The sequence below is a fragment of the Chiloscyllium plagiosum genome, chromosome 4, assembly GCF_004010195.1.
Source record: "Chiloscyllium plagiosum isolate BGI_BamShark_2017 chromosome 4, ASM401019v2, whole genome shotgun sequence".
Lineage (NCBI taxonomy): Eukaryota > Metazoa > Chordata > Chondrichthyes > Orectolobiformes > Hemiscylliidae > Chiloscyllium > Chiloscyllium plagiosum.
The window spans coordinates 131194818-131219740 of NC_057713.1; the positions used below are offsets into that span (position 1 = coordinate 131194818).

The window sequence follows — 24923 nt, forward strand, 5'->3', positions numbered from 1 at the left end:
TACCTTTGAGCCAGTTCTGTATCCAAATTGCTAGTTCTCCCTGTATTCCATGAGATCTAACCTTGCTAATCAGTCTCCCATGGGGAACCTTGGTCGAACGCTTTACTGAAGTCCATATAGATCACATCTACTGCTCTGCCCTCATCAATCTTCTTTGTTACTTCTTCAAAAAACTCAATCAAGTTTGTGAGACATGATTTCCAAATACATGTACATCCTGTCCCTCAGGATTCCCTCCAACAATTTGCCCACCACCGAGGTCAGGCTCACTGGTCTATAGTTCCCTGGTTTGTCTTTACCGCCCTTCTTAAACAGTGGCACCACGTTTTGCTAACCTCCAGTCTTCCAGCACCTCACCTGTGACTATCAATGATACAAATATCTCAGCAAGAGGCCCAGCAAACACTTCTCTAGTTACTGTCAGTTTTAGTTACTTAATATGTGTGAGAGAGAGAGAGAGAGAGGGAGAGAGACAGCTTGCAGCAAATGAATACACTCCATGCTGGAAATGGGTTGCTGAAGAGGTGGCAGAGGTCACTGGCTATGTAATTGGGCTCAGAAAGACATCCCAAGAGCAATTTGTTAGCTCCATGCAGAGGAGCAGCCAGTTGGTGGAGCTAGGATCATAGAACATGGAAACAGGGCTAGGCCATTTTGACCATCGAATCTGCTCCCACCATTCTGGCTCAAAGACAAAAAAACTGCAGGTGTTGGAATCCAATGTCGACAAGCAAGAGGCTGGAAGAACACAGCACACCAGGCAGCATCAGGAGGTGGAGACGTCAACATTTCAGGTGTAACCCTTCTTCAGGGCTGACTCCTCAATGCCACTTTCATGCACTATCTCCACAATCTTAATGTCATTAGAGCCGTAGTCATAGCATGGAAACAGGCCCTTCAGTTCAACTCTTTCATGCTGACCAGATATTCTAAATTAATCAAGTCCCATTTGCCAGCATTTGGCCTATATCCCTCTTATTCACATACCCATCCAGATGCCATTTAAGTGTCGTTATTGTACCAGCCTCCATCACTTCCTCTGGCAGCTCATTCCATACACACACCACCCTCTGCATGAATAAATTGCCCCACAGGTGCTTTTTAAATGTCTCCCTTCTCACCTTAAAACTATGTCCTCTAAGTTTGGATTCCCCCACCCTCGGAAAAAGATATTGGTTATTCACCCTAACTATGGCCCTCATGATTTTATAAACATCTTTAAAGTAACACCTCAGCCTCTGATGATCTGAGAAAAAGTTCTCAGCATATTCAGCCTCTAGTTCTAACTGAAACCTTCCAGTCTTAGTAACATTCTTGTAAATATTTCTTGCACCCTTTTCAGTTTAACAACAGCCTGCTCACAGAAGGGTGACCAGAATTGTACACAGTATTCTAAAAGTAGCCTCACCAATGTCCTGCACAGCTGCAATATGACGTCCTAACTCGTATACTCAATGCTTCAACAGCCTATCTACATGCAATGCCATTTTCAAGGAACAATGAATCTAGCCACCTCTTTTGATTACACTCCCCAGGGCCCTACAATTAACTGTATAGTTCCTGTCCTAGTTTGCCTTACCAAAATACAACACCTCGCATTTATTGAAATTAAACTCCACCTGCGATTTCTCGGCCCATTGGCCCATCTGGTCAAGATCTCTTTGAGCTCTGAGATAACCTTCTTCACTGTCCACTATGCCACTAATTTTGGAGTCATCCACAAACATATCAACTGTACCTCCTATACTCTCAACGAAAGCATTTATATGAATGACAAGCAATAGAGAACCCACATCAGAATCTTGTGGGCATATTACTGCTCACAGGCCTCCAGTCCAAACAACAACCCTCTGTCACTCACTCCCTGTTTTCTCCCACCACTCCAGTTTTGCATGCAATTAGCTAGCTCTCCCTAGATCTCTTATGATTTAACCAGTTTACCATGCGGGAACTTATCGAGGACCTTGCTAACGTCCATGTTGACAACATCTGCCATTCTGCCTTCATCCATCATCTTGGTAAGCTCTTCAAAAACCTCAAGCAAATTTGTGAGACACGATCACCCAAGCACAAAGCCATGCTGACTAGCCCAACTCAGCCATGAAGAATTGGATTCCCTTGTGAGGTTTTGATGAGATTGGATGACACACAGTGTAACTAACATCTGGGGGCAGGGGAGATGGTTCTTGTGGAGAAATCTATGGGATCTGTCTTGACTACACTCGCTATTTCATTGGCTCTGTGGGGTGTATTCAACCATAACATGTCTGTTACCAATTTTCACATTACGTCTTGAATCCTGTATGTTAGATTGTAAATTCTATTTGTATCATCCCTGAAGAAGTTGCTTTTGGCCCTGAAAATGGATCAATCTTCCTCAGATTATCCTGAAATGGGCAGAACATAGAACACAGAACAGTACAGGCCCTTCAGCCCTCAGTGTTGTGCCAGCCTTTTATCCAACTCTAGGATTAGACTAATCTACAGGCCCTTCGTTATACTATCTTCCATGTGCCTATCCAAGAGTCATTTAAATGTCCCTAATGTAACTGACTCTACCACCACTGCTGGCAGTTCATTCCACATACCCACCACTCTCTGTGTAAAGAACCTACCTCTGACATCTCCCATAAACCTTCCTCCAATCACCTTAAAATTATGCCCCCTTGTGATAGCCATTTCTGCCCTGGGAAAAAGTCTCTGACTATCCACTCTATCTATGCCTCTCATCATCTTGTACACTTCTATCAAGTCACCTCTCACCCTTCTTCACTACAATGAGAAAGCCCTAGCTCCCTCAACCTTTCTTCATAAGACATGCCCTCCAGTCCAGGCAGCATCCTGGTAAATCTCCTCCAAAGCTTCCACATCCTTCCTAAAATGAGACAAGCAGAACTGAACACAATATTCCAAGTATGGTCTAACCAGAGGCTCTATACAGCTGCAGCATAACCTTGTAGCTCACAAACTCAATCCCCCTGCTAATGAAAGCCAACACACCATATACCTTCTTAACAATCCTAGCAACTTGGATAGCAACTTTGAGGGATCTATGGACATGGACCCCAAGATCCCTCTGTTCCTCCACACTGCCAAAAAACCTGCAGAATTGGGCTGATAAGTGGCAGATGGAATTCAACCTGGAAACATGTGAAGTGATTCATTTTGGAAGGTGGAATTTGAGTGCAGATTACAGATGTCAATACACCTATTATCTGCACTCAAATTCCACCTTCCAAAATGTATCACTTCACATATTTCCAGGTTGAACTCCATCTGTCACTTATCAGCCCAGTACTGCATCCTGTCATTGTCCTGTCACAACCTACAACCCCCGCTCCCCCCGCCACATTATCCACAATTCCACCAATCTTCGTGTCATCAGCAATTTTACTAACCCACCTTTCCATTTTCTCTTCCAGGTCATTTATAAAAAATCACAAATCAGCAGTGGCCCCAGAACCGATCCCTGTGGAACATCTTTGTTTCCAAGCTCCAGGCTAAATACTTTCCATCTATTACCACCCTCTGTCTTGTATGGGGCAGCCAATTCTGTATCCAGACAGCCAAATTTCCCCATATCCCATGCCTCCTTACTTTCTGAATGAGCCTACCATGGGGAATCTTATCAAACGTCTTGCTAAAATCCATGTACAACACATCCACTGCTCTACCTTCATCAATGTGCCATTCTGAAGAAGCCAAATAAAGGACAAAGATCTATTTGTTAACATTGGCCTGAGGATTATCTTTCTAGTATTATTATTGCTTGATAGCTTCCAAAAGCCTATCATTATCACAGTGGGGTAGGATAGGGAGGCTTCTAATTTTACATTTGATTGACAATTCTAAGAGTTCAGAGATTCACAGACTTTGATGTGGAACTATGAATACACTGTCTGTTTTTATATGGAATTAAGTACTTGAAGGTATTTGAATACACGGCATGATTTCTTTTGGATGGATGAGAGATTCCTTTAACATAATTAAGTCAGTAATTGATACATAACACTTAATTTTATTTAATCTCGGGACGATCCTAAGGTCTGAGGTGAGGTGATGTAGAGGGTGTAAGAGCAAAGGACAAGTGACTGAAGAGAATAGGCTGGAGTAAACATTAAGGCACCATAATCTTACTGGACCATGGGGTTGAACACTCATGAAGGAGAGAGATGACTGAAGGTGGTTTAACATGAGGGTCACCACACCTCAGGCAAGGGAGAGACTGAGGACAGTTGATCATGATAGATGGTGCAGGAACTGAACTCATGCTGTCGGGATCACCCTCCATTACAAAGCATCCAACTGAGCTAACCAGCAACCCCTCCATCCCCACCCCCATCCACTCCTCCCAGGGTTGGACTAGAGGCTATAAGAGACATAAGGTTAACTTAGATTGGCACTAACTTTACATGGGGGCTATAGGTGGCCAAGAAAATGGATAGAGGGGTCTTGGGTTTAGGTTTTAAGGGGCACACACTGGCATGGAGAGTTTGAGGTGCCATGGGGTATTGGGTTGGAACATGTGTTGGCAGGGATGGGTAGTGGGGCAGAAGGGGCGTGTGCTAGGTGGTCTGTCTTCTTTTATTATAACTGGGACAAAGTCCAATAGAACGGTGGTGACCTATTAAACAGCCTAACCAGCACAGAGCAGCCTCTGTAGATGGCTCGGAACTATTTCTTGTAGCAAACACCAACACCAGCAAACACGCCCACATTCCTCCAATTCCCATCACACCCTGCAACAAGAACACAATCTTTTGAAGTTGTTTGCCCTGAGGTGGATATGCTGAGCCAAGAACTTTCATGCACACCTGCCTGAGGAGCAGAAAGCCTGACCCCAGTGTCAGCAACAGAAGGAACATATGCTCTGATTTATCTGGTGGAAGTGGCACTGTGAACAAATTGGGTCAGGCCGACTCCAAGTCTGTGTGAAACAGTATATGCCAGCAGCTGAGAAATGTGTTTTACATCAACAGTGTTGATGTGGAGGTCTTGGTGTTGGACTGGGGTGGACAAAGTTCAGAATTACACAACACCAAGTTCTTTCAAATAAACCTGTTGGACTATAACCCTGATGTCGTGTGATCAATGGTGTCATGTAATGTGGAAGTTGGTATCTGGTATATATCGGCACATTGGAAGCAGAACATTTCTTTATTAACCCCATGGTCATGTCACTCATTCACGTGCTATTGCAGAGAATGGAGCTGAGATTTAAACCGCAGCAGACAGAGGATCATTCCTGATAAATATTACAGGTTGCTGACAGACTTAGATGGGTTTGGCAGACAAAACGCAGGACCCTTGTGTTAATTAATTGGATGTTATTGGCAAGCAACAGCTTGCTTTGGTCATCAAAAGAATGCCTTACATCAAACAAACCACAAGCTGCGGTCTTTTCATCAGAAGAAAATGTACTTGCAAAGCTCCACAATTACACAGATATCCTGCCTACTGGGGAAATCAGATACGGACGTGAAGTAGACATTTACAGTACAGAAGGAGGCCATTCGGGTTATTGTGTGTCAACAAAGATCTAACTGCACTAATAAGCGGCCAGAGCAACACAAGTGAATGCATAAACATTGTTTAAATGTAATGTAAGTTCTCAGCCTTTGCCAGCAGTTCAGGCAGTGAATTCCAGACTCTGTGCAAACAGAATTTCTCAACTCTCCTCCGAGTCTTCCACCTCTAACATTAAAATTTTTCCGCCCGCTTACTGACCCTTCTACTAATGGGGAAAAAGTGCCTCCCTGTCCACCCCATCTGTGCCTCTCATTATTTTATACATCTCTATCAAATCCCGTCACGACCTCCAAGTTCTGAGGGAGGGTCACTCGACTTAAACGTTAACTCTGATTTCTCTCCACAGATGCTGCCAGACCTGCTGAGCTTTTCCAGCAATTTTTGCTTTTGTCCCTCACAATGGATGACAAGAGATATTGAGGCTTTGACCAGAAAAAAGGAGGAATGGCTCAGGTACAGGCAGCTGGGATCATGGGAATCCTGGAGGTAGGTAGACAGGGGATACAGGAGTTTACTGAAGAAGGAAATCAGGAGGGCGAAAAGGGGGCATGAGATAGCCTTGGCCCAGAAGACTAGGGTGAATCCAGAGAGGTTCTTTAAGTTTATTAAGAATAACTAGGGAGAGAATAGGGCCCCTCAAGTACCAAAGTGGACATGAATGTGGGGAACTGCAGGAGATGGGTGAGGTCCTCAATGAGTATTTCTCCTGTGTTTACCGCAGAGAAAAACATGAAGAGTTAGGAACTTGGGGAAGTTAGTAGTGGTGTGCTGGTGACAGTCCATATCACAGTAAAGGAGGTGTTGGATATTAGAATGTACGAAAGTGGATAAGTCTCCTGGTCCTGACCAGATATACCTAAGAAGACTGCAAGAGGCTAGAGAAGAAATTGCTGGGGCCCTGGCTGATATTTTTGCATCATCGTTAGCCGCGGGTGAGGTCCCGGAAGACTGGAGGGGAGCCCGTATTCAAGAAGGGCTCCAAAGAAAGCCTGGAAACTGTAGATCAGTAAGCCTAACATCTGTGGTAGGTAAGTTACCTCAGAAGATTCAGAGATAAGGTATATATGCATTTGGAAAGATAGGGTTTGATTTGGAGCAGTCAGCTTTGTGTGTGGGAGGTTGATGAGGACAGGGCGGTAGATGTAGTCTATATGGATTCCAGTAAGGCCTTTGGGATGGTACCACATGGTAGGCTGCTCTGAAAGGTTACATCACATGGAATCCAGGGGAAGCTGACAAATTCTATACAGAATTGGCTTGATGGTAGGAATCAGAGGGTAATAGTGGAAGGATGCTTGTTGGACTGGAGGCCTGTGACTAGTGGAGTGCCTCAGGGGTCGGTGCTGGGCCCAATGCTGCTTATTATCTATATCAATGATTTGGATAGATATGATTAGTAAGCGATTAGTACGTTTGCAGATGACGCTAAAAGAGGAGGTATCATGGACAGTGAGGAATTTATCAGATGTTGCAGCAGAACCTTGATCAGCTGGGGAACTGTGCCAAGAAATGGCAAATGGAGTTTAATATAGGTAAGTGTGAGGTGTTGCATTTTGGAAAGTCAAGTGAAGGTTGGAGTTTCATGATGAATGATTTGGCCTTAAGGAGCATAAAGGGACCTTGGAGTTCAGGTGCACGGTTCTCTGAAAGTGGAGTCCCAGGTGGACAGGGCAGTAAAGAAGGCTTTTGGCACATTGGCCTTCATCCGTCAGGGCACTGAGTAAAGAAGTTGAGAAGTTATATTGCAGTTATATACAGGACGTTGGTGAGGCTGCACTTGGAGTATTGTGTTCAGCTTTGGTCACGTTGTTGTGAGAAGGGTGTTATTAAACTGGAAAGAGTGTCAAAGAAATATGCAAGGATGTTGCCAGGACTTAATGGTGTCAGTTATAGGGAGAGGTTGGACAAGCTAGGATTTTCTTTCTTTAGAACATAGGAGACTGAGGGGGAACCTTACAGGAGTCTATAAGATCATGACAGGCTTGGACAGGGGCAATGCACTCAGTCTTTCTCCTAGGGTTGGGGAATCGCATATGAGAGAGCATCAGTTCAAGGTTAGAGGGGAAAGAATAAAAGGGAACCTGAGGGGCAACGTTTTTACACAGAGGGTGGTACACATATGGAATGAGCTGCCAGTGGAAGTGGTTGAGGCGGGTACATTAACAACATTTAAAAGCCTTGTAGACAAATACATGGATAAGAAAGGATTAGACGGATATGGGCCAAGTGCAGGGAAATGGGGTTAGTGTGGATGGACATTTTGGTCAGCATGGACCAGTTTGGGCTGAAGGGCCTGTCTCTGTGCTGTAGGACTCTGTGACTCCCTATGTCTCTAATCTTCCCTGTTACAGGAAAACAACCACAGCCTATCCCATTGCCCCTCACTGTTCAGACCCAGGGCAGCATCTGACAAACTACCCAACATTGACTCAGGCACCAAAAACTGACAACGCCCTGTTGTTCCAACAAAATCTCCCTTCCTCAGATTTTTTAAATTGCCCGTCCCTAGTTGCCCTTTTGTGAAGGTGGGGGGTGAGCTGCCTCTTGAACAGCTGCAGTCCATGTGCTGGAGCTTAGGGAGGGAATTCCAGGATTTTGACCCAACAACACTGAAGGGACAGCAATATATTTCCCAGTCAGGTTGGTGAGTGGCTTAAAGGGGAACATGAAGGTGGAGGTGTTCCCAAATATCTGCTGCCCTTATCCTTCCGGATAGAAGTGGCCATGGGTTTGGAAGGTGCTGTCTGAAGATCTTTGGCGAATTTCTGCAGTGCATTTTGTCGATAATACATTCTGCTAGGCAAAAGTGAGGACTGAAGATGCTGGAGATTAGAGGCGAGAGTATGGTGCTGGAAAAGCACAGCAGATCAGGCAGCATCCAAGGCGCAGGAAAATTGATGTTTCGGGCAAAAGCTCTTCATCATCACTCTGTTCCTGAGTGTCAGTGGTGGAGGCAGTGGATGTTTGTGGACACAGTGTCAACCAAGTGGACTGCTTTGTCCTGGTGTCAAGCTTCTTGAGTGTTGTTGGAGCTGCACCCGTCCAGTCAAGTAATGCGGATTCTATCACATTCCTGACTTGTGCCAAGTAGATGGTGGACAGGCTTTGGGGAGTCAAGAGGTGAGTTACTCGCTGTAGTATTCCGAGCCTCTGATTGGTCTTTTAGCCACTCTGTTTATGTAATGAGTCTAGTTGAGTTTCTGGTAGCGGCACGGTGGCTAGCACTGCTGCCTCACAGCACCAGAAACCTGGGTTCAATTTCCGACTCAGGCGACTGACTGTGTGGAGTTTGCACATTCTCCCCGTGTCTGCGTGGGTTTCCTCCGGGTGCTCCGGTTTCCTCCCACAGTCCAAAGATGTGCACGTCAGGTGAATTGGCCATGCTAGATTGCCTGTGGTGTTGGGTAGAGGGGTAAATGTAGGGGAATGGGTGGGTTGCGCTTCGGCGGGTCGGTGTGGACTTGTTGGGCCGAAGGGCCTGTTTCCACACTGTAAGTAATCTGTAAGTAATCTAATCTAATCAATAACCCCCAGGATGTTGATAGAAGGGGATTCAGTGATGGTAATATCATTGAATGCCAAGGGGCAGTGGTTAGATTGTCTCTGATCGGTGATGATCATTGCCTGGCAATTGTGTAGCGTGAATGTTACTGCCACTTGTCCACCCAAGCCTGGATATTGTGCAATCATCAGTGAACATCCCTACCTCTAATCTTATGATGGAGGGAAGGTGATTGATAAAGCAGCTAAAGACAGTTGGGTTGAGGACACTACCCTGAGGAACTCTTGTAGAGATGTCCTGGAGCTGAGATGACTGACTTCCAACTATCACAGCCATCTTCCTATGTGCCAGATATGACCCCCATCTGTAGAGAGAGTTCCTCAATTCCTATTGGCTCCAGTTTCGCTAGGGGTCCTTGATGTCACACTCAGTCGAATGCAGCCTTGATGTCCAGGGCTGCCCTCTCCCCTCCCCTCTGGAATTCAGCTCTTTTGTCCATGTTTGAACCAAGGCTATAATGAGGTCAGGAGCTGCGTGACCCTGGGGGAACCCAAACTGGGCATCATTGAGCAGGATATTGCTGAGCAAGTGCTGCTTGACAACACTGTTGATGACACCTTCCATCACATTCCTGATGACCGAGAGTAGACTGATGGGACGGGATTTAGCTGGGTTGAATTTGCCCTGCTTTTTTGTGAACAGGACACACCTGGGCAATACTCTACATTGTCAGGGAGATGTCAGTGTTGAAACTGTACTGAAAGAGCTTGGCTAAGGATGCAGTAAGTTCTGGAACACAAGTCTTGGGACGTTTGCCCAAATGTTGTCAGGGCCCTTTGCAGTATCCAATTCCAACAACAATCTATTGATATCATTTAGAGTGAACCAAATTAATCAGCAACTGGCATCTGTGATGCTGGGACCTCTGGAGGAAGCCAGGAAGGATCATCCAATTTGCACTTATGGCTGAAGATTCTTGTAAATTCCTCAGCCTTACCTTTTGCCCTGATGTGCTGGGCTCCCTATTGTGGAGAATGAGGACAAATTTGGAGCCTTTTCCTCCTTCGTTAATTGTCTACCACCATTCCCAACTGGATGGCAGGATTGCAGAGCGTGGTCTGATTTGTTGGTTGTGGAATCGTTTAGCTCTGTCTATCATTCATGCTCATTCCACTTGGCCTGAACGTAGTTTCAGCAGGTGGATAGCTCATCTTTTTTAATGTATGCCTGGTGTGGTTGTAATCTCCATTGAACCATGGTGATCCCCAGGCTTGATGGTAATGGTAGAGGAGGAGATATGCCAGGCCGTGAGGTAGCAGATTACATTGCAATACCAACCCCATGGTGATGATGGATGCCCAGTCTTGAGTTGCTAGATCTGTTTGAAATCTGTCCCATTTAGCACGTGATAGTGCCTCACAACACAATGGAGGTTATTCTCAATGTGAAGGTGGGACTAAATCTCCACAAGGACTGTACAGTGGTCACTCTTACTGATACTCAAAATTATTGAGTTATGCAGCACGAAAACAAACCATTCAGTCCAACTCGTCTGTGCTGACCAGATATCCTGAACTATCTAGTCCCACTTGCCAGCATTTGGCCCATATCCCTCTAAACCCTTCTGATCCATATACCCAGCCTTTTACATGTAGTTGTACCAGCCTCCACCACTTCTTCTAGCAGCTCATTCCATACACGCACCACCCTCTACGTGAAAAAGTTGTCCCTCTCACTTTTAAATCTTTCCCCTCTCACTTTAAACCTTTACCCTACCCTGGGGTAAAAGACCTTGTCTATTCATACTGTCCCGGACAGATACATCCACAGCTGGCAGTTTGGTGAGGATGAGGTCAAGTATGCTTTGCCCTCACCACCTGCTGCAGAGCCAGACTAGCAACAATGTCCATTAGGACTTGACCTGTTAAGTCTGAGGTGGTGTAAACATAGCTTTTTAAAAAATAGTTCATGGGATATAGGCATCACTGGCTAGGCCAGCAGTTATTGCCCATCCCTGATTGCCTAGAGGGCAGTTAAGAGCCAACCACATTTCTGTGGGTCTGGAGTCACATGTAGGTCAGATCAAGTAAGTATGCAGTTTCCTTCACTGAAGGGCATTAGTCACCCAGATGGGTTTTGCCTGACAATTGATTCATGGTCATTGTTAGACTTCCAGATTTTTATCAAATTCAAGATCCACTATCTGCCCTGGCAGGATTCAAACCTGGGTCCCCAGAACATTACTTGAGTCTCCAGATTAACATTCGAGTGATAACACCACTCCGCCATTGCCTCCCCCATACTGGATAGTGGAGTGTGATATGCCGGAGTTCTGATGTGACGCATGAAGTCACGAAGGGCCGATATGCACATGCTGGAACTGAATTGTGTGATGCACCCTGAGAACATACCATGGATCATCAAGTCTAATCTCTCATTTGAAAAACACAGAATCTGTGGTTGTTATAACTGATGAATATATAGATTATTTTTCAAAGAACTGAAATGAAGTGGAGCAAGAAAGCAGTTTCAACTCAAAAATCTATTATTTGAGAATATGTACATTAAATGACCCAGCCATACAGTTCGCTGATGGACAGATATCCCATTGCTTTGAGGGAGAAAGAGTCCTCCATATCTCACCCTCAAACAGCAGACTCTTATTTTGAAATTGGGCTGTAGCTGTTACCGAAGATCATCTCAGTATCTACCCTCTCAAACCCAGTCAGAATCTTATCTGTCCTTCTAAAGTAAAATGAATACAGGCCCAACCTGATCAGCCTTTCCTCATAAACCTTTAAGTCCAGGGATGAGCCTAGTGAATGTTTTCTGAACTGCCGGCAATACAAATGGGTGCCTCACCAGTAAGGTGACCAAAACTGCACACAATATCCTTCGTATAATCTCACTAATGCCCTTATGTTTGGCTACACTTTCCTCTATATACCATTTTTTCTGCGCTCTCACATAACTTATCTATACACTTTGTGGACTCTCCACAACCTACTCACCCACTTGCTTTCCAATCTCTCTCTAAATCATCTGCTTCATCAGAAACCTAACGCAGATATGATCGAAGATACAGAGATCCAAGGTGTAATGTAGTGATAAAGTAACGTGTGCTTAAAAACTACACAATAAGCTGGACAAGCATTTAACATTTTTTGAGTAAGTTACCTGAGAACAGAAATAATTAGATTAGATTAGATTACTTTTTTTTTACTTTTTTTTAGATTACTTTAGATTACTTTACTTTACTTTACTTTAGATTACTTTTACTTTTTTTTTAGATTACTTTTACTTTTTTTTTTACTTTTACCTTTTTTTTACTTTTTTTTTAGATTAGATTAGATTACTTTTTTTACAGTGTGGAAACAGGCCCTTCGGCCCAATAAGTCCACACCGACCCGCCGAAGCGTAATCCACCCATACCCCTAACCTAACACTAGGGGCAATTTAGCATGGCCAATTCACCTGACCCTGCACATCTTTGGACTGTGGGAGGAAACCGGAGCACCCGGAGGAAACCCACGCAGACACGGGGAGAACGTGCAAACTCCACACAGTCAGTCGCCTGAGTCGGGAATTGAACCCGGGTCTCTGGCGCTGCGAGGCAGCAGTGCTAACCACTGTGCCACCGTGCCGCCCACAAAATAATGTGGAGAAATAAATAATGCAAGATTATTGCTAGATATACAAATAAAATGCACTGCAAATTTAACTTTTACCCATTCATGTGCAGCTAATAATCTAATATCAACTTGAACCCTTCCAAGTCTGTTTTGATTCAGCCCCCCCATACCCCCCTTGCTACCTCTCCCTCAGTGTTCAAACCATCCTCATAGATGCCTGCACACTGAGGTGGCAGTATATAGCAGCAAATTGACAACGGCGTCCCCAGGATGGGGGAGGGGGCAACAAAGCATGCTGATAACCCACCCACGACTGAGAACCCTGAGGGAATAACATTGACTCCAAGTGGCTCATGACGCACTAAGAGTTAGAATTTGTTTTTATTAGCACGTGTACTCAAATACAGAAGTACAGGAGTACAGTGAGAAATCGACAATGCCTCATGGGCCCATCTTAGTTACAAAGTATCTCAGAACTAATCTTCGGTGCAAAAACAGGAATAAAGAAGAAAAAGGTTACATTCCCTGACAGTGATTCATTGTATAAGTTAGGAACGAGACATTGTTAAAAGGATAAACATTACAAGACTAACAAAGTGCCAGTGCTGTCCCTGCTCATGTACTTCCACAGTGCAGCATCCAAAAGGAGCAGCCTAGAGGGAAATCAGTTAAAGCACAGCAAGTGTTGTATACAGTTCACAGCAAAACGTCTTTCAAAAGAGCTTTCCAGTTTAGCGGGCTGACAGTTAGGAAAAACAGAGGGAGAACAATTAAGTGAAGCTCTGCTGCCAAAGGATTTCTAACGTAACTGCATTGTATCTACACAAACCCTTCCACCCACCCTAACCACATGAGGACTAACCCCTCCCTTACTGAGCTCTTTCAGCACCATCTCCAGGTGCTGCTTCAGGCACCGTCTTGGGTTCATGCCATGCATTTTCTTCCTGTTGTGTCTCCCGTAAAAGAACATGCGTAAGTCTGAGTCTCGTGCAATGGCCTTCATGGTACAGCAGTCGAGAGTGTGGGGCTGGAAAAGCACAGCAGGTCAGGCAGCATCCGAGGAGCAGGAGAATCAACGTTGCTGGCATAAGCCCTTCATCAGGAATGTGACTTGTGGGTTGGGGCTGAGAGGTAAATGGGAGGGGGAGGGTGGACCCGTCCATCACTGTCCCCTCTTGATCTATCATCTTCCTGCTCACCTTCATCCACCTATCGCTTTCCCAGCTACGTTCCCCAAACCCCAGCCCCCCTTCATGATACAGCAGCACTGTTGCAAAGTCTGTTTGAAAGACAAAACCTCTGAATCCAGCAGGCTCTTTGCTCAATGCTACACAGACAGAATAGCAAGTTTTGAGAAGATTTGTAGCTCAAGTTGAGGTTCTGGATGTAGGTTTGCTCGCTGAGCTGGAAGGTTCATTTTCAGATGTTTCATCACCAGACTAGGTAACATCATCAGAACAGGAAATGATATCACCACAAGAAATGACATCACCAACTCAAGGAAACCCAAACTCATAAATAGAAAGTAGGCTATATCACCAGTGCTTCATCCAGAAGCTCACTGATGATCTTACCTAGTACGGTGATGAAACATTTGAGAATGAACCTTCCAGCTCAGCGAGCAAACCTACATCCAGAACCTCAACTTGAGCTACAAATCTTCTCAAAACTTGCTATTCTGTCTGTGTAGCATTGAGCAAAGAGCCTGCTGGATTCAGAGGTTTTGTCTTTCAAACAGACTTTGCAACAGTGCTGCTGTATCATGATCATGATACAGCAGCACTGTTGCAAAGTCTGTTTGAAAGACAAAACCTCTGAATCCAGCAGGCTCTTTGCTCAATGCTACACAGACAGAATAGCAAGTTTTGAGAAGATTTATAGCTCAAGATGAGGTTCTGGATGTAGGTTTGCTCGCTGAGCTGGAAGGTTCATTTTCAGATGTTTCGTCACCAGACTAGGTAACATCATCAGAACAGGAAATGATATCACCACAAGTAATGACATCACCAACTCAAGGAAACCCAAACTCATAAATAGAAAGTAGGCTATATCACCAGTGCTTCATCCAGAAGCTCACTGATGATGTTACCTAGTACGGTGATGAAACATTTGAGAATGAACCTTCCAGCTCAGCGAGCAAACCTACATCCACAAACAGATTACTTTGTTTTTCATTGGTTTGGGCAAGGACAATTCTGTTTAAATATTTATCCCATAACTTAATGGGCAGCACGGTGGCACAGTGGTTAGCACTGCTGTCTCACAGTGCCAGAGACCTGGGTTCAATTCCCGCCTCAGGCGACTGTCTGTGTAGAGTTTGCACATTCTCCCCATGTCTGTGTCGGTTTCCTCCCACAGTCCAAAAATGTGCAGACTAGGCGAATTGGCCATGCTAAATTGACCGTAGTGTTAGGTAAGGGGAATGGGTCTGGGTGGGTTGTGCTTTGGTGGGTCGGTGTGGACTTGTTGGGCCAAAGGGCCTGTTTCCACACTGCAAGTAAGTAGTCTAATCTTGATATGCAAAAGCCTTTTGAGGATGAGCATGTCTTTTGACAGTATCTAGACCCACCATAACTAGCAGGCATTTAGAATGGACATGACCCAAACCTATCTGATTTATGAAACAATAATGATCCTCTGAGGTGCTTTTCCCCAAAACCAAGATGATCTTATATGCTTAGAGAAGGAAGTTAATGTGCTGAACAGAATCATTGATATGTTTCAGTCTCTGAGAGTTGCTATCTAACAAGAATGCAAGAGAAAGATATTATTAACTGAGATAGGGTTCAGAAGAATTGCACCAGGATGTTGCAGGGTATGGAAGGTTTGAATTATAAAGAAAGGCTGGATAGGTTGGGACTTTTTTTCACTGGAGCATAGGAAGTTGAGGCATGACCTTTTCAAAGTTTATAAAATTATGAGAGGTATGGATAGGGTTAATGGTAGGTGCTTGGGATTTCAAGATGGGGCCCCTCCCCCAAGTCCCTCCTCCCTACCTTTTATCTTAGCCTGCTTGGCACACTTTCCTCATTCCTGAAGAAGGGCTCATGCCCGAAACGTCGATTCTCCTGTTCCTTGAATGCTGCCTGACCTGCTGTGCTTTTCCAGCAACACATTTTCATTTCAAGATGAGGGTCATACATTTAAGCTGACACCAGAGAGATTTTAAAAAGATATGGGGGGCAAATTTATTTAACTGCAGGTTCACTTGTGAATGAACATTCTGAGGAAGTGATGGATGAGTGCATAATTACAATATTTAAAAGACATTTAGATAAGTACTTGAATAGGCAAAGTTTGGAGGGATATGGGCCAGGTGCAGGCAGGTGGGACGAGTTTAGTTTGGGATTATGGTCAGCATGGACTGGTTGGACCGAAGGGTCTGTTTCCATGCTGTCTGACTCTCTGACTCAATAACTCATCACCCCAGCTGAGATCAGGTGATTCCATCAAACGAATCTTTGACCTTTCCAGCTGTGCATCTCATTGCCATGTGGTTTCCTTTACCCCTTTGAGAATTGGCAATATTCTTTAATAGAATTTAAATCATTTTCTTGTGCCAGCATTATAGAAATCTAATTACTTTGGAGAGTTCCTTCAGCATTTAAGAGCAGTATTAAAATTCAAAGGGGACACAAATGATTTCCTCCATGTATTATGAGTGAAGTCATTTTTCATCTACAGAAAATATACTTCCAATTTCCAACACATTGCTGAAGGAGAAGCCATCCAAAATGTAATTTCAGTACATTCTTAATGATATGCCGAGAGGATTGAGTTAATTCCTTCACTGACAGTAGGAAATGTTTGAGCCCTTTAGTGCCAGATTTTGTTTTTGTTATGCTTTTGTTAATTGGATTGCAGCTTCTACAGAATTCTATGTGAAGGATTGGCTGTCGATTTTTGCAGCCACAGGCCCTACAACCCTGTGGTCAATCAATGACACTTGCACTTTTACACCATGCAAGTATAAACCACATTGCCCAAAGGCAGGTCTGTCAGGGTCAATAGACAACCATCCCAGTGGGTAGCAGAATCACTACAGTTTTCATGGTCCTCGTGTTTACTGTCGGAATTGCAAGACGCTACAATTTAGTTTCGAGAGTAAAGATCAATCCACATTTTGACAGACTCGGAAAAGTAATTTGATTACATAAACTAATTAAGTAATGAGTGTGTCTTTTTATTTTGCGTTTTTATAAACATGGGAACTGAAATGAGAAAGAGCTGTTTTAAAATCCAATGACTCCTGCTCTGAGAAGTAAGCCAGCGTCCATTGTCGGCATTGTGTAGACAATGGCATGGCCCAGCAGCTGCGACAGCTTGATTTGCCATCTGGAGTTAAAGAGAGATAATTGATGCAGCTTTTGCTGGCAACAGGAGTTGATTGGTCCATAGACTGGTGTCCAATTATCACCAACTATGTGATTAATTCTCAGAGACCTGAACAGCTTGGGACTGGAGAAACTATAGAGAAGAGATTTATAGAGCGAAAGAAATAGAGATTGATAATAGAACGAGATTGAGATAGAGCAAGAGATAGAGTGAGCAATAGAGAGATAGACTTGGAGATAGAGAAGGATAATGAAGAATACTGAAGGATAGAGAGATAGAGATAAGGATAGAGAGAGAAGGGCAGTAGAGAGATAGAAATATGGAGACGGAACGAGATAGGGAGAGAGACAGAGAGAGAAATTATAGGGAGAGATACAAACAGTGAGAGATAGATCAACACATTTATCAAGAGATAAAAAAGAGAGATATTGTTTTGTTCTTTTCCAGCTCAGGAACATTCTGTCTGTTCTCTGCAGTCGAACCTCACATAACCTGAAGAAAGCCAGTTTAGCAACACTGTAACAATTGCTTTCAGCTGTGACTTTTACTTGATTTGTTTGAGATTATTTAGAAGGAAGCCAATCCCCACATTGTGTTTCTCATTAACCAGTGGAAGCATCCAGAGAAGGATGATTGAAACAACATGTTGGCCAGCAGAAGAGTCATCAGTATAATTTCAGAGCAGAAAAACTCCCAAACTCTCTTTCCAGTTTTTCACTCAGCTGCAACCTATTATGTGTAATTCTGCTTGTTTGTCTCTATAAAGGGAGTGTTTATGAAGGGGATTTAATTAGCAGTATCATATGCTGATGGTTGAAAATTGTTCATCTACAGGTAAACTCTAATTACTTGGAATAAATAGTGATTGTTGTTTAGTACAGAAACCTGGTCCATGTTTCCAATCACTCTGGGTCTGAAAATGAGGAATTTTGTACTTTATAAAATCTTTAGCATTTGTGATGACTTCAGGAGTAGAGTAGTTCATGTTTATTACAGTGAGTCCTAGCATTTCAAAGAAATAGCCACATTCAAAACTGACACATAATATGCAGTCTCTGTATTTAGCTATAAATAAAACCTCCTGCAAATTCATTCACAGCATAAAAAAATTGTAGGCTAGGCCTGTGGATCCAGAATCACGCACACTAAATAAGGTAAAGATGGCAGAATTTCTTCCTTAAAGGGTTTTAAGGGTTAAAAACACATCAGATGGGTTTTTATGACAATTAACATTGGTCATTGAATTCAAATTTCACCATGTACCCATATTAAACTAACCTGGCATTTGACATTACTAATCAGAACAATACCATAACACCACTGGCTCCCCTGAAATAATGCAGCAGTTATAACTTATTCAAATCTTTTTGGAAAATATTTACTGATTCAAGAGAATAAAAATACTCCAGTCTTGCTGGCTTTGCTATGATAAAACACATGAAGTAAAGCACATTTAGATTTCCGCAAAGGAATTCTGAAGGAGCACAAATTAAATAATAGGTACAAGAAATGGATTTTTTTTTAAAAAGCAGACGATAAACATTATCCCTCCAACCAACAAAGGAACCTGCAGCTTTTCATAGTTAATACCAAATGTTACCTTGGAAACTTCGTCTTGGCATTAACTTCTTGGTTTGTTCAAATGCTTTTGCCACCAGTGGTCCCTTCAGAAGGTTACTGACTGCATCCACCTGTTGGGATCAAAGCAATATTCCTCACAGACTGAACAAACCCCTGACCTGAAATAGGACCGGCCTGTAATGTAATGGATCTGAAGTGTTATCTTCTAATCTGGTCCTTTACTTGAAAGATTCAAAGTGTTCAGGATATTGCACCAGCGCTCAGTAGCAGCCATGTGTCCCAACTGCAAGGTGCACTGCAGAACTTTGCCAAAGATTCCTCGTCAGCACTTTCCAAACCCATGCGCACTTCTGTGTAGAAAGACAAGGATAGCAAGTACATGGGAATATCCCCACCTACAAGTACCCCTCCAAAACACTCACCACCCTGACTTGGAAATATATCACCATCCCTTCACTGTCACTGGGTCAAAATCCTGCAATTCCCTCCCTAAGGGCATTGTGGGTCAACACACAGCACGTGGACTACAGCGGTTCAAGAAGGCATCTCACTCCCACCTTCTCAAGGGCAACTAGGGACGGACAGTAAATGTTGGACCAGCCAGCACCACCCATGTCTCACAGGTAATTTAAAAAAAAATAAAATCTCCTGACTTGATGATGTGGAGGTGCTGGTGTTGGACTGAGGTGGACAAAGTCAAAAGTCACATAACACCAGGTTATATTCCAACACAAGCTTTCAGCTGATGAAGGAGCAGCGCTCTGAAAGCTTGTGATTTCAAGTAAACCTGTTGGATTATACCCTGGTGTTGTGTGATTTTTGGCTTGAAATCGGACTAGTCTGTAACATAATGGATCTGAAGTGTTACCTTATAAAACATCCATAGAGTCATAGAGTCATGGAGGGGTACAGCATACAGGGGTACAGGGGTATAGATCCTTTGGTCCAACTCATCCATGCCGACTTGATATCGTAAATTAATTGAGTCCCATTTGCCAGCATTTGACCTATATCCCTCTAAACGCTTCCTATTCATATAACCATCCAGATGCCTATTAAATGTTGTAATTGTACCAGCCTCCACCACTTCCTCTGGCAGCTCATTCCATTCACGCACCACCCTCTGTGTGAAAGGTTGCCCCTTAGGTCTCTTTTAAAGCTTTCCCCTCTCACACTAAACCTGCGCTCTATAATTCTGGACTCGCTCACCCCAAGGAAAATACTTTGTCCATGTACTCTATCCATGCCCCTCATGATTTTATAAACCTCTATGAGGTCCTTGAAAGTGGAGTCGCAGGTAGATAGGATAGTGAAGAAGGCATTTGGTATGCTTTCCTTTATTGGTCAGAGTATTGAGTACAGGAGTTGGGAGGTCATGTTGCGGCTGTACAGGACATTGGTTAGGCCACTTTTGGAATATTGCGTTCAATTCTGATCTCCCTCCTGTTGGAAGGATGTTGTGAAACTTGAAAGGGTTCAGAAAAGATTTACAAGAATGTTGCCAGAGTTGGAGAGTTTGAGCTACAGGGAGAGGCTGAACAGGCTGGGGCTGTTTTCCCTGGAGCGTTAGAGGCTGAGGGGTGACCTTATCTTTTAACTTAGTGAGTTCAAACCCAAAATATTTGTAATTTTGCATCAATGGGGAGAAAGCCTGACCTCAGTAGAGGTTCTCTGGTCAACACAACTCAGTCAATGGTCTGAGAAGCCATGATCAGGGTGAACAGAGAATCAAAAGTGGAATTATACCATACCCTCTTCCCACTTCATCAATGGACTGATTTGAAATATGCATCTTCCAGAGTATTCTACACCATTACCTTAGCCAAACACAACCTCCCTGGTTTCACTTCCACCTCTTCATTGTCCTAGATGTGGATTATTTCCCTCCAGTACAGTTGGTATGGAGGTGATGGATGTAGCAGGAAAACTTATGAGTGCTAGGCCTACCTGGCACAAAATGAACTTTGGCCTCTGCCCACTTGCTTAGCATAGAAATATAGAAAATAGGTGCAGGAGTAGGCCATTCGGCCCTTTGAGCCTGCACCACCATTCAGTATGAGCATGGTTGACCATGAAATCTCAGTATCCCATTCCCGTTTTCTCTCCATCCTCCTTGATCCCTTTAGTCACAAAGGCCATGTCCAGCTCCCTCTTGAATGTATCTAATGAACTGGCCCCAACAGCTTCCTGTGGGAGAGAATTTCACAGGTTCACAACTCTCTGAGTGAAGAAATCCTTCCTCATCTCAGCCCTGAATGGCTTACCCCTTATTCTTAGACTGTGACCCCTTGTTCTGGACTTCCCCAACCCTTGGGAACATTCTTCCCATATCTAGCCTGCCCGGTCCCACCAGGATTTTATATGTTTCGATGAGATTCCCCTGACTCTTCTCAATTCCAGTGAATACAAGTCCAATCAATCAGTCTTTCGTCATATGTCACCTCTGCCATCCAGGGAATGACCTTGGAAAGTAAACAGATCACCAGTAGCTTCTCTCCCAGTTTCGTCATCACACTTGGAATGCTGTTTTCTGACCCAAATATGACATTGAAAAGGCTTTGAGGGTGAGTGAGTGAGTGTGAGAGTGTGTGAGTGTAAGAGAGTGTCAGTGTGAGTGTGTGTGAGAACGAGTGAGTGTGAGTATGTGCGAGAGTGTGAGAACATGTGTAAGAGAGTGTGTGAGACAGTATGTGAGAGAAGGTGTGAGAGGTGTGAGAGAGGGTTTGAGATATGGTGTGAGAGAAAGTGTGAGAGAGGGTGTGAGAGGGTGTGAGAGATGGTGTGAATGAGAGAAAGTGAGAGAGAGGGTGTGTGAGAGGGTGTGTGAGAGTGCATGAGTGAGTGAGTGAGAGAGTGAATGAGTGTGAGAGTGCGTGTGAGAGTGAGTACATGTGAGAGTGAGTGTGTGTGCAAGTGTGTGTGTGTGAGAGAAAGAATGTCTGCGTGCAAGTGAGAGAATGAGTGTGTGCATGTGAATGAGTGTGTGCGTGTGAATGAGAGAGAGTGTGTGCATGCGTGTGCGTGTGAATGAGAGTGTGTGTGCGTGTGTATGAGAGAGAGTGTGTGTGTGCGTCTGAATGAGAAGGAGTGTGTGCGTGAATGAGAGAGAGTGTGTGTGTAAGAGAATGTGTGAGTGTGACTGTGTGTATGAGTGATTGTATGTGTGTGATTATGTGAGTGAGAGAACGTGTGTGTGTGTGAGTGCTTGTGTGTGAGAGAATGTGTGTGTGAGTGATTGTGTGAGTGAGAGAATGTGTGTGTGAAGAACACAAAAGAACTAATGGCCTGAAGTGCATCTACTTTAATGCAAGGAGTATAGTGTGTAAGGCAGATGAACTTAGGGCTTGGATCAGTGCCTGGGAGAATGACGTTATTGCAATCACAGAAACTTGGTTGAAGGGAGGACATGATTGACAATTAAATGATCCAGGATATAGATGCTTCAGGCAGGACAGGGAGGGAAGTAAAAGGGGGAGTGGAGTTGCATTGCTGGTCAGGGACGATAGCATGGCTGTGCTAAAGGAGGACATTATGGCGGTCTTGGGTAGTGAGGCATTATGGGTGGAGCTGAGAAATAAGAAAGGTGCAGTTTCATTGTTGGGGCTGTATTACAGACCTCCCAACAGTGAGGTATGATCAGGATGAACAGAAAATCAAAAGTGGAATAGATAAACAGATTATTGAAAGATATAGAGGCAATAGGATAGTGGTGATGAGACATTGACTGGGATACACTTAGCATCAGAAGTCTGGATGGGGTAGAATTTGTAAGAAGTGTCCAGGAGAGTTTTCCAGAGCAGTATGTCAATAGTCTGACGAGGGAAGGGGCCATATTGGACCTGGTACTGGGGAACGAGGCAGGACAGGTGGTAGAAGTTGCGATGGGGGATTTCTTTGGGAACAGTGACCACAATTCTGTAAGTTTTAGAATACTCAAGGGCAAAGGTGAGAGTGGTCCTAAGGGAAGAGTACTAAACTGGGCCAAGGCCAATTATATCAAAAATTAGGCAGGAGCTGGGAAACGTGGATTGGGGGCAGCTATTTGAAGGGATGTCCACATTTGTTATGTGGGTGGCTTTCAAAGATAGGTTAAAGAGAGTGCAAGATAGGCCTGTCCCTTTGAAGACAAAGAATTGGAAAGGCAATATTTGTGAACCGTGGATGACAGGAGAAATTGTACGATGAGCCAAGAGGAAAAGGGAAACGTACATAAGGCATCTAAGAACAGAACGGGCCCTGGAGGAATATTGGAAGAGTAGGACCAGTCTTAAATGAGGAATCAAGGAGGATCAAAGGGGTCATAAAATAGCTTTAGCGAGCAGAATTAAGGAGAATCCCAAAGCATTTTATTCTTATATAAGAAGCAAGTGGGTAACTAGAGAAAGGATTGGTCCACGAAAGAATAATGAAGGAAGGCTGTGTGTCGAACCTGAGAGAATGGGTGAGATTCTGAATGACTACTTTGCATCAGTGTTCACTGAGGAGAGGAATATGATGAATGTTGAGATCAGAGATCAAGGTTTGATTAGTCTGGATCAAGTTTACATAAGTAGGGAAGATGTGTTGGGTAGGCTAGAGGTTATTAAGGTGGACATATCCCCAGGACCGGATGGGATCTATCCCAGGTTGCTGAGGGAGGTGAGAGAGGAAATAGCTGGGACCCTGACAGATATCTTTGTGGCATCCTTAAACACAGGTGAGATGCCGAAGGACTGGAAGGTTGCTCATGTTGTCCCCCTGTGCAAGAAGGGTAGTAGGGATATTCTGGGTAACTACAGACCAATGAGCCTGATGTCAGTGGTGGGAAAGTTGGTGAAGAAGGTACTGAGGATAGGATCTACATATATTTAGAAAGGAATGGGCTTATCAGTGATAGGCAACATGGTTTTGTGCGGGGGAGATCTTACCTTACCAACTTAATAGAGTTCGTTGAGGAAGTGACCAAGTTGATAGATGAAGGAAGGGCTGTTGATGTGAGTATGTGAGAGTGTGTGTGTATGTGAGCGTGTGAGCATGAGTGAGAGAATGTGAGTGTGTGAGAGTGTGTGTGAGTGTGAGTGTGTGTGTATGTGAGCATGTGAGCATGAGTGAGAGAATGTGAGTGTGTGAGAGTGTGTGTGAGTGTGAGTGTGTGTGTATGTGAGCATGTGAGCATGAGTGAGAGGTGTGTGCGTGTGTGTGAGAGTGTGTGTGTGTGTGTGTGAGCGTGTGAGTGAGAGAATGTGTGTGCGTGTGTGTCTGTCACTCTATCAATAATTTTTAGCAACACTGGACTTGTAATTCCTAACACAGTGATGCAGGTGCCAACACGGTTTGGAGTTATTCAGCCTGAAGGTACGCTGGAGGTTAATTAACTCTCCAAATGCAAATGAGTTGTCCAGATTAATGTCTCCATTCATCTTTATTCAAATTACATCAACATAGGTAACTTCACTGAAACAAGGATTCCTGTGTAATTTTGATGCAGGCTCTTGAGTGCTGCATGGGGGAGATATGTAACTCTCTGGAGAAGGAGGGATACATAATATACAAGAGGCATTAGGATTGCTGCACCATGCACAATGATTCCTTAAAAGGTACAGCAGTAAACATATACTGTGTTGAAGAGTAATGTTACTAATTTTGCATCTACCTTATCTAAGAGGTTATAATACATCAAGGTCATGAATGGCAGCTATCCCTGCCTGTTTAGCTACTTGATGTTTTGTGCCACCATTTGATGACAGAGTGTGTTGAGGGTTCCAGCGTTTCTTGCTATGACGTGGAATAAAAAGGGCCAGCAACTGGAGTTCTGAAGAATGTTCACTGGACCCGGAACATTGACTCTATTTCTCTCTCCACAGATGCTGTCAGACCTGCTGAGTTTCACCAGCAATTTCTGTCTTTTTTGCAAAAAACTGCACATCCCCTTAACAGATCCAAGTATAGGATTAGTGTTATAATGGGGGTAGAAGTTAAAATGGGTGGTTGCAATGCAAAATGAGATACAAAAAGTGATGAGGAAGGAAGGCTGGATTGAGAGAACAAAGAAACTGAAAGCTAGAATGGACTTTTCACAATACAAATTTATACTTTAAAAATTGTATATTTGGCCTGAGTGGAATAACTTTGAAACTTTGGAATAGTTCTGTCCACTCTGGGAGGAGATAAGCCAGCCAAGCTCTATGTTCTGTTAAGCAACTCTTGAATGGACACATGGATGATAGTAAAATGAAGGGTATGTAAGTTAGTTTGAACTTAGAGCAGGAAAAAAGATTGGCACAACATCGAGGGTCAAAGGTCCTGTACTGTTCTATGTTCTATAAGTTTGTTGTTAGGTGTTACTCAGCTCGCCACTCTACAGG

At 43.9% G+C, this 24923-nt stretch overlaps 1 protein-coding gene across 2 annotated transcripts in view; it reads right to left on the bottom strand.

Annotated features, from left to right (window-relative positions):
• Positions 1 to 24923, bottom strand: part of prex2 (phosphatidylinositol-3,4,5-trisphosphate-dependent Rac exchange factor 2) — a 352480-nt gene that overhangs the window by 123573 nt on the left and 203984 nt on the right. For both annotated transcript variants that reach the window (XM_043689238.1, XM_043689237.1), the window contains exon 29: positions 18599 to 18689. In XM_043689238.1, coding sequence (XP_043545173.1) covers positions 18599 to 18689 — 91 coding nt within the window. The remainder of the gene's footprint in view (positions 1 to 18598; positions 18690 to 24923) is intronic.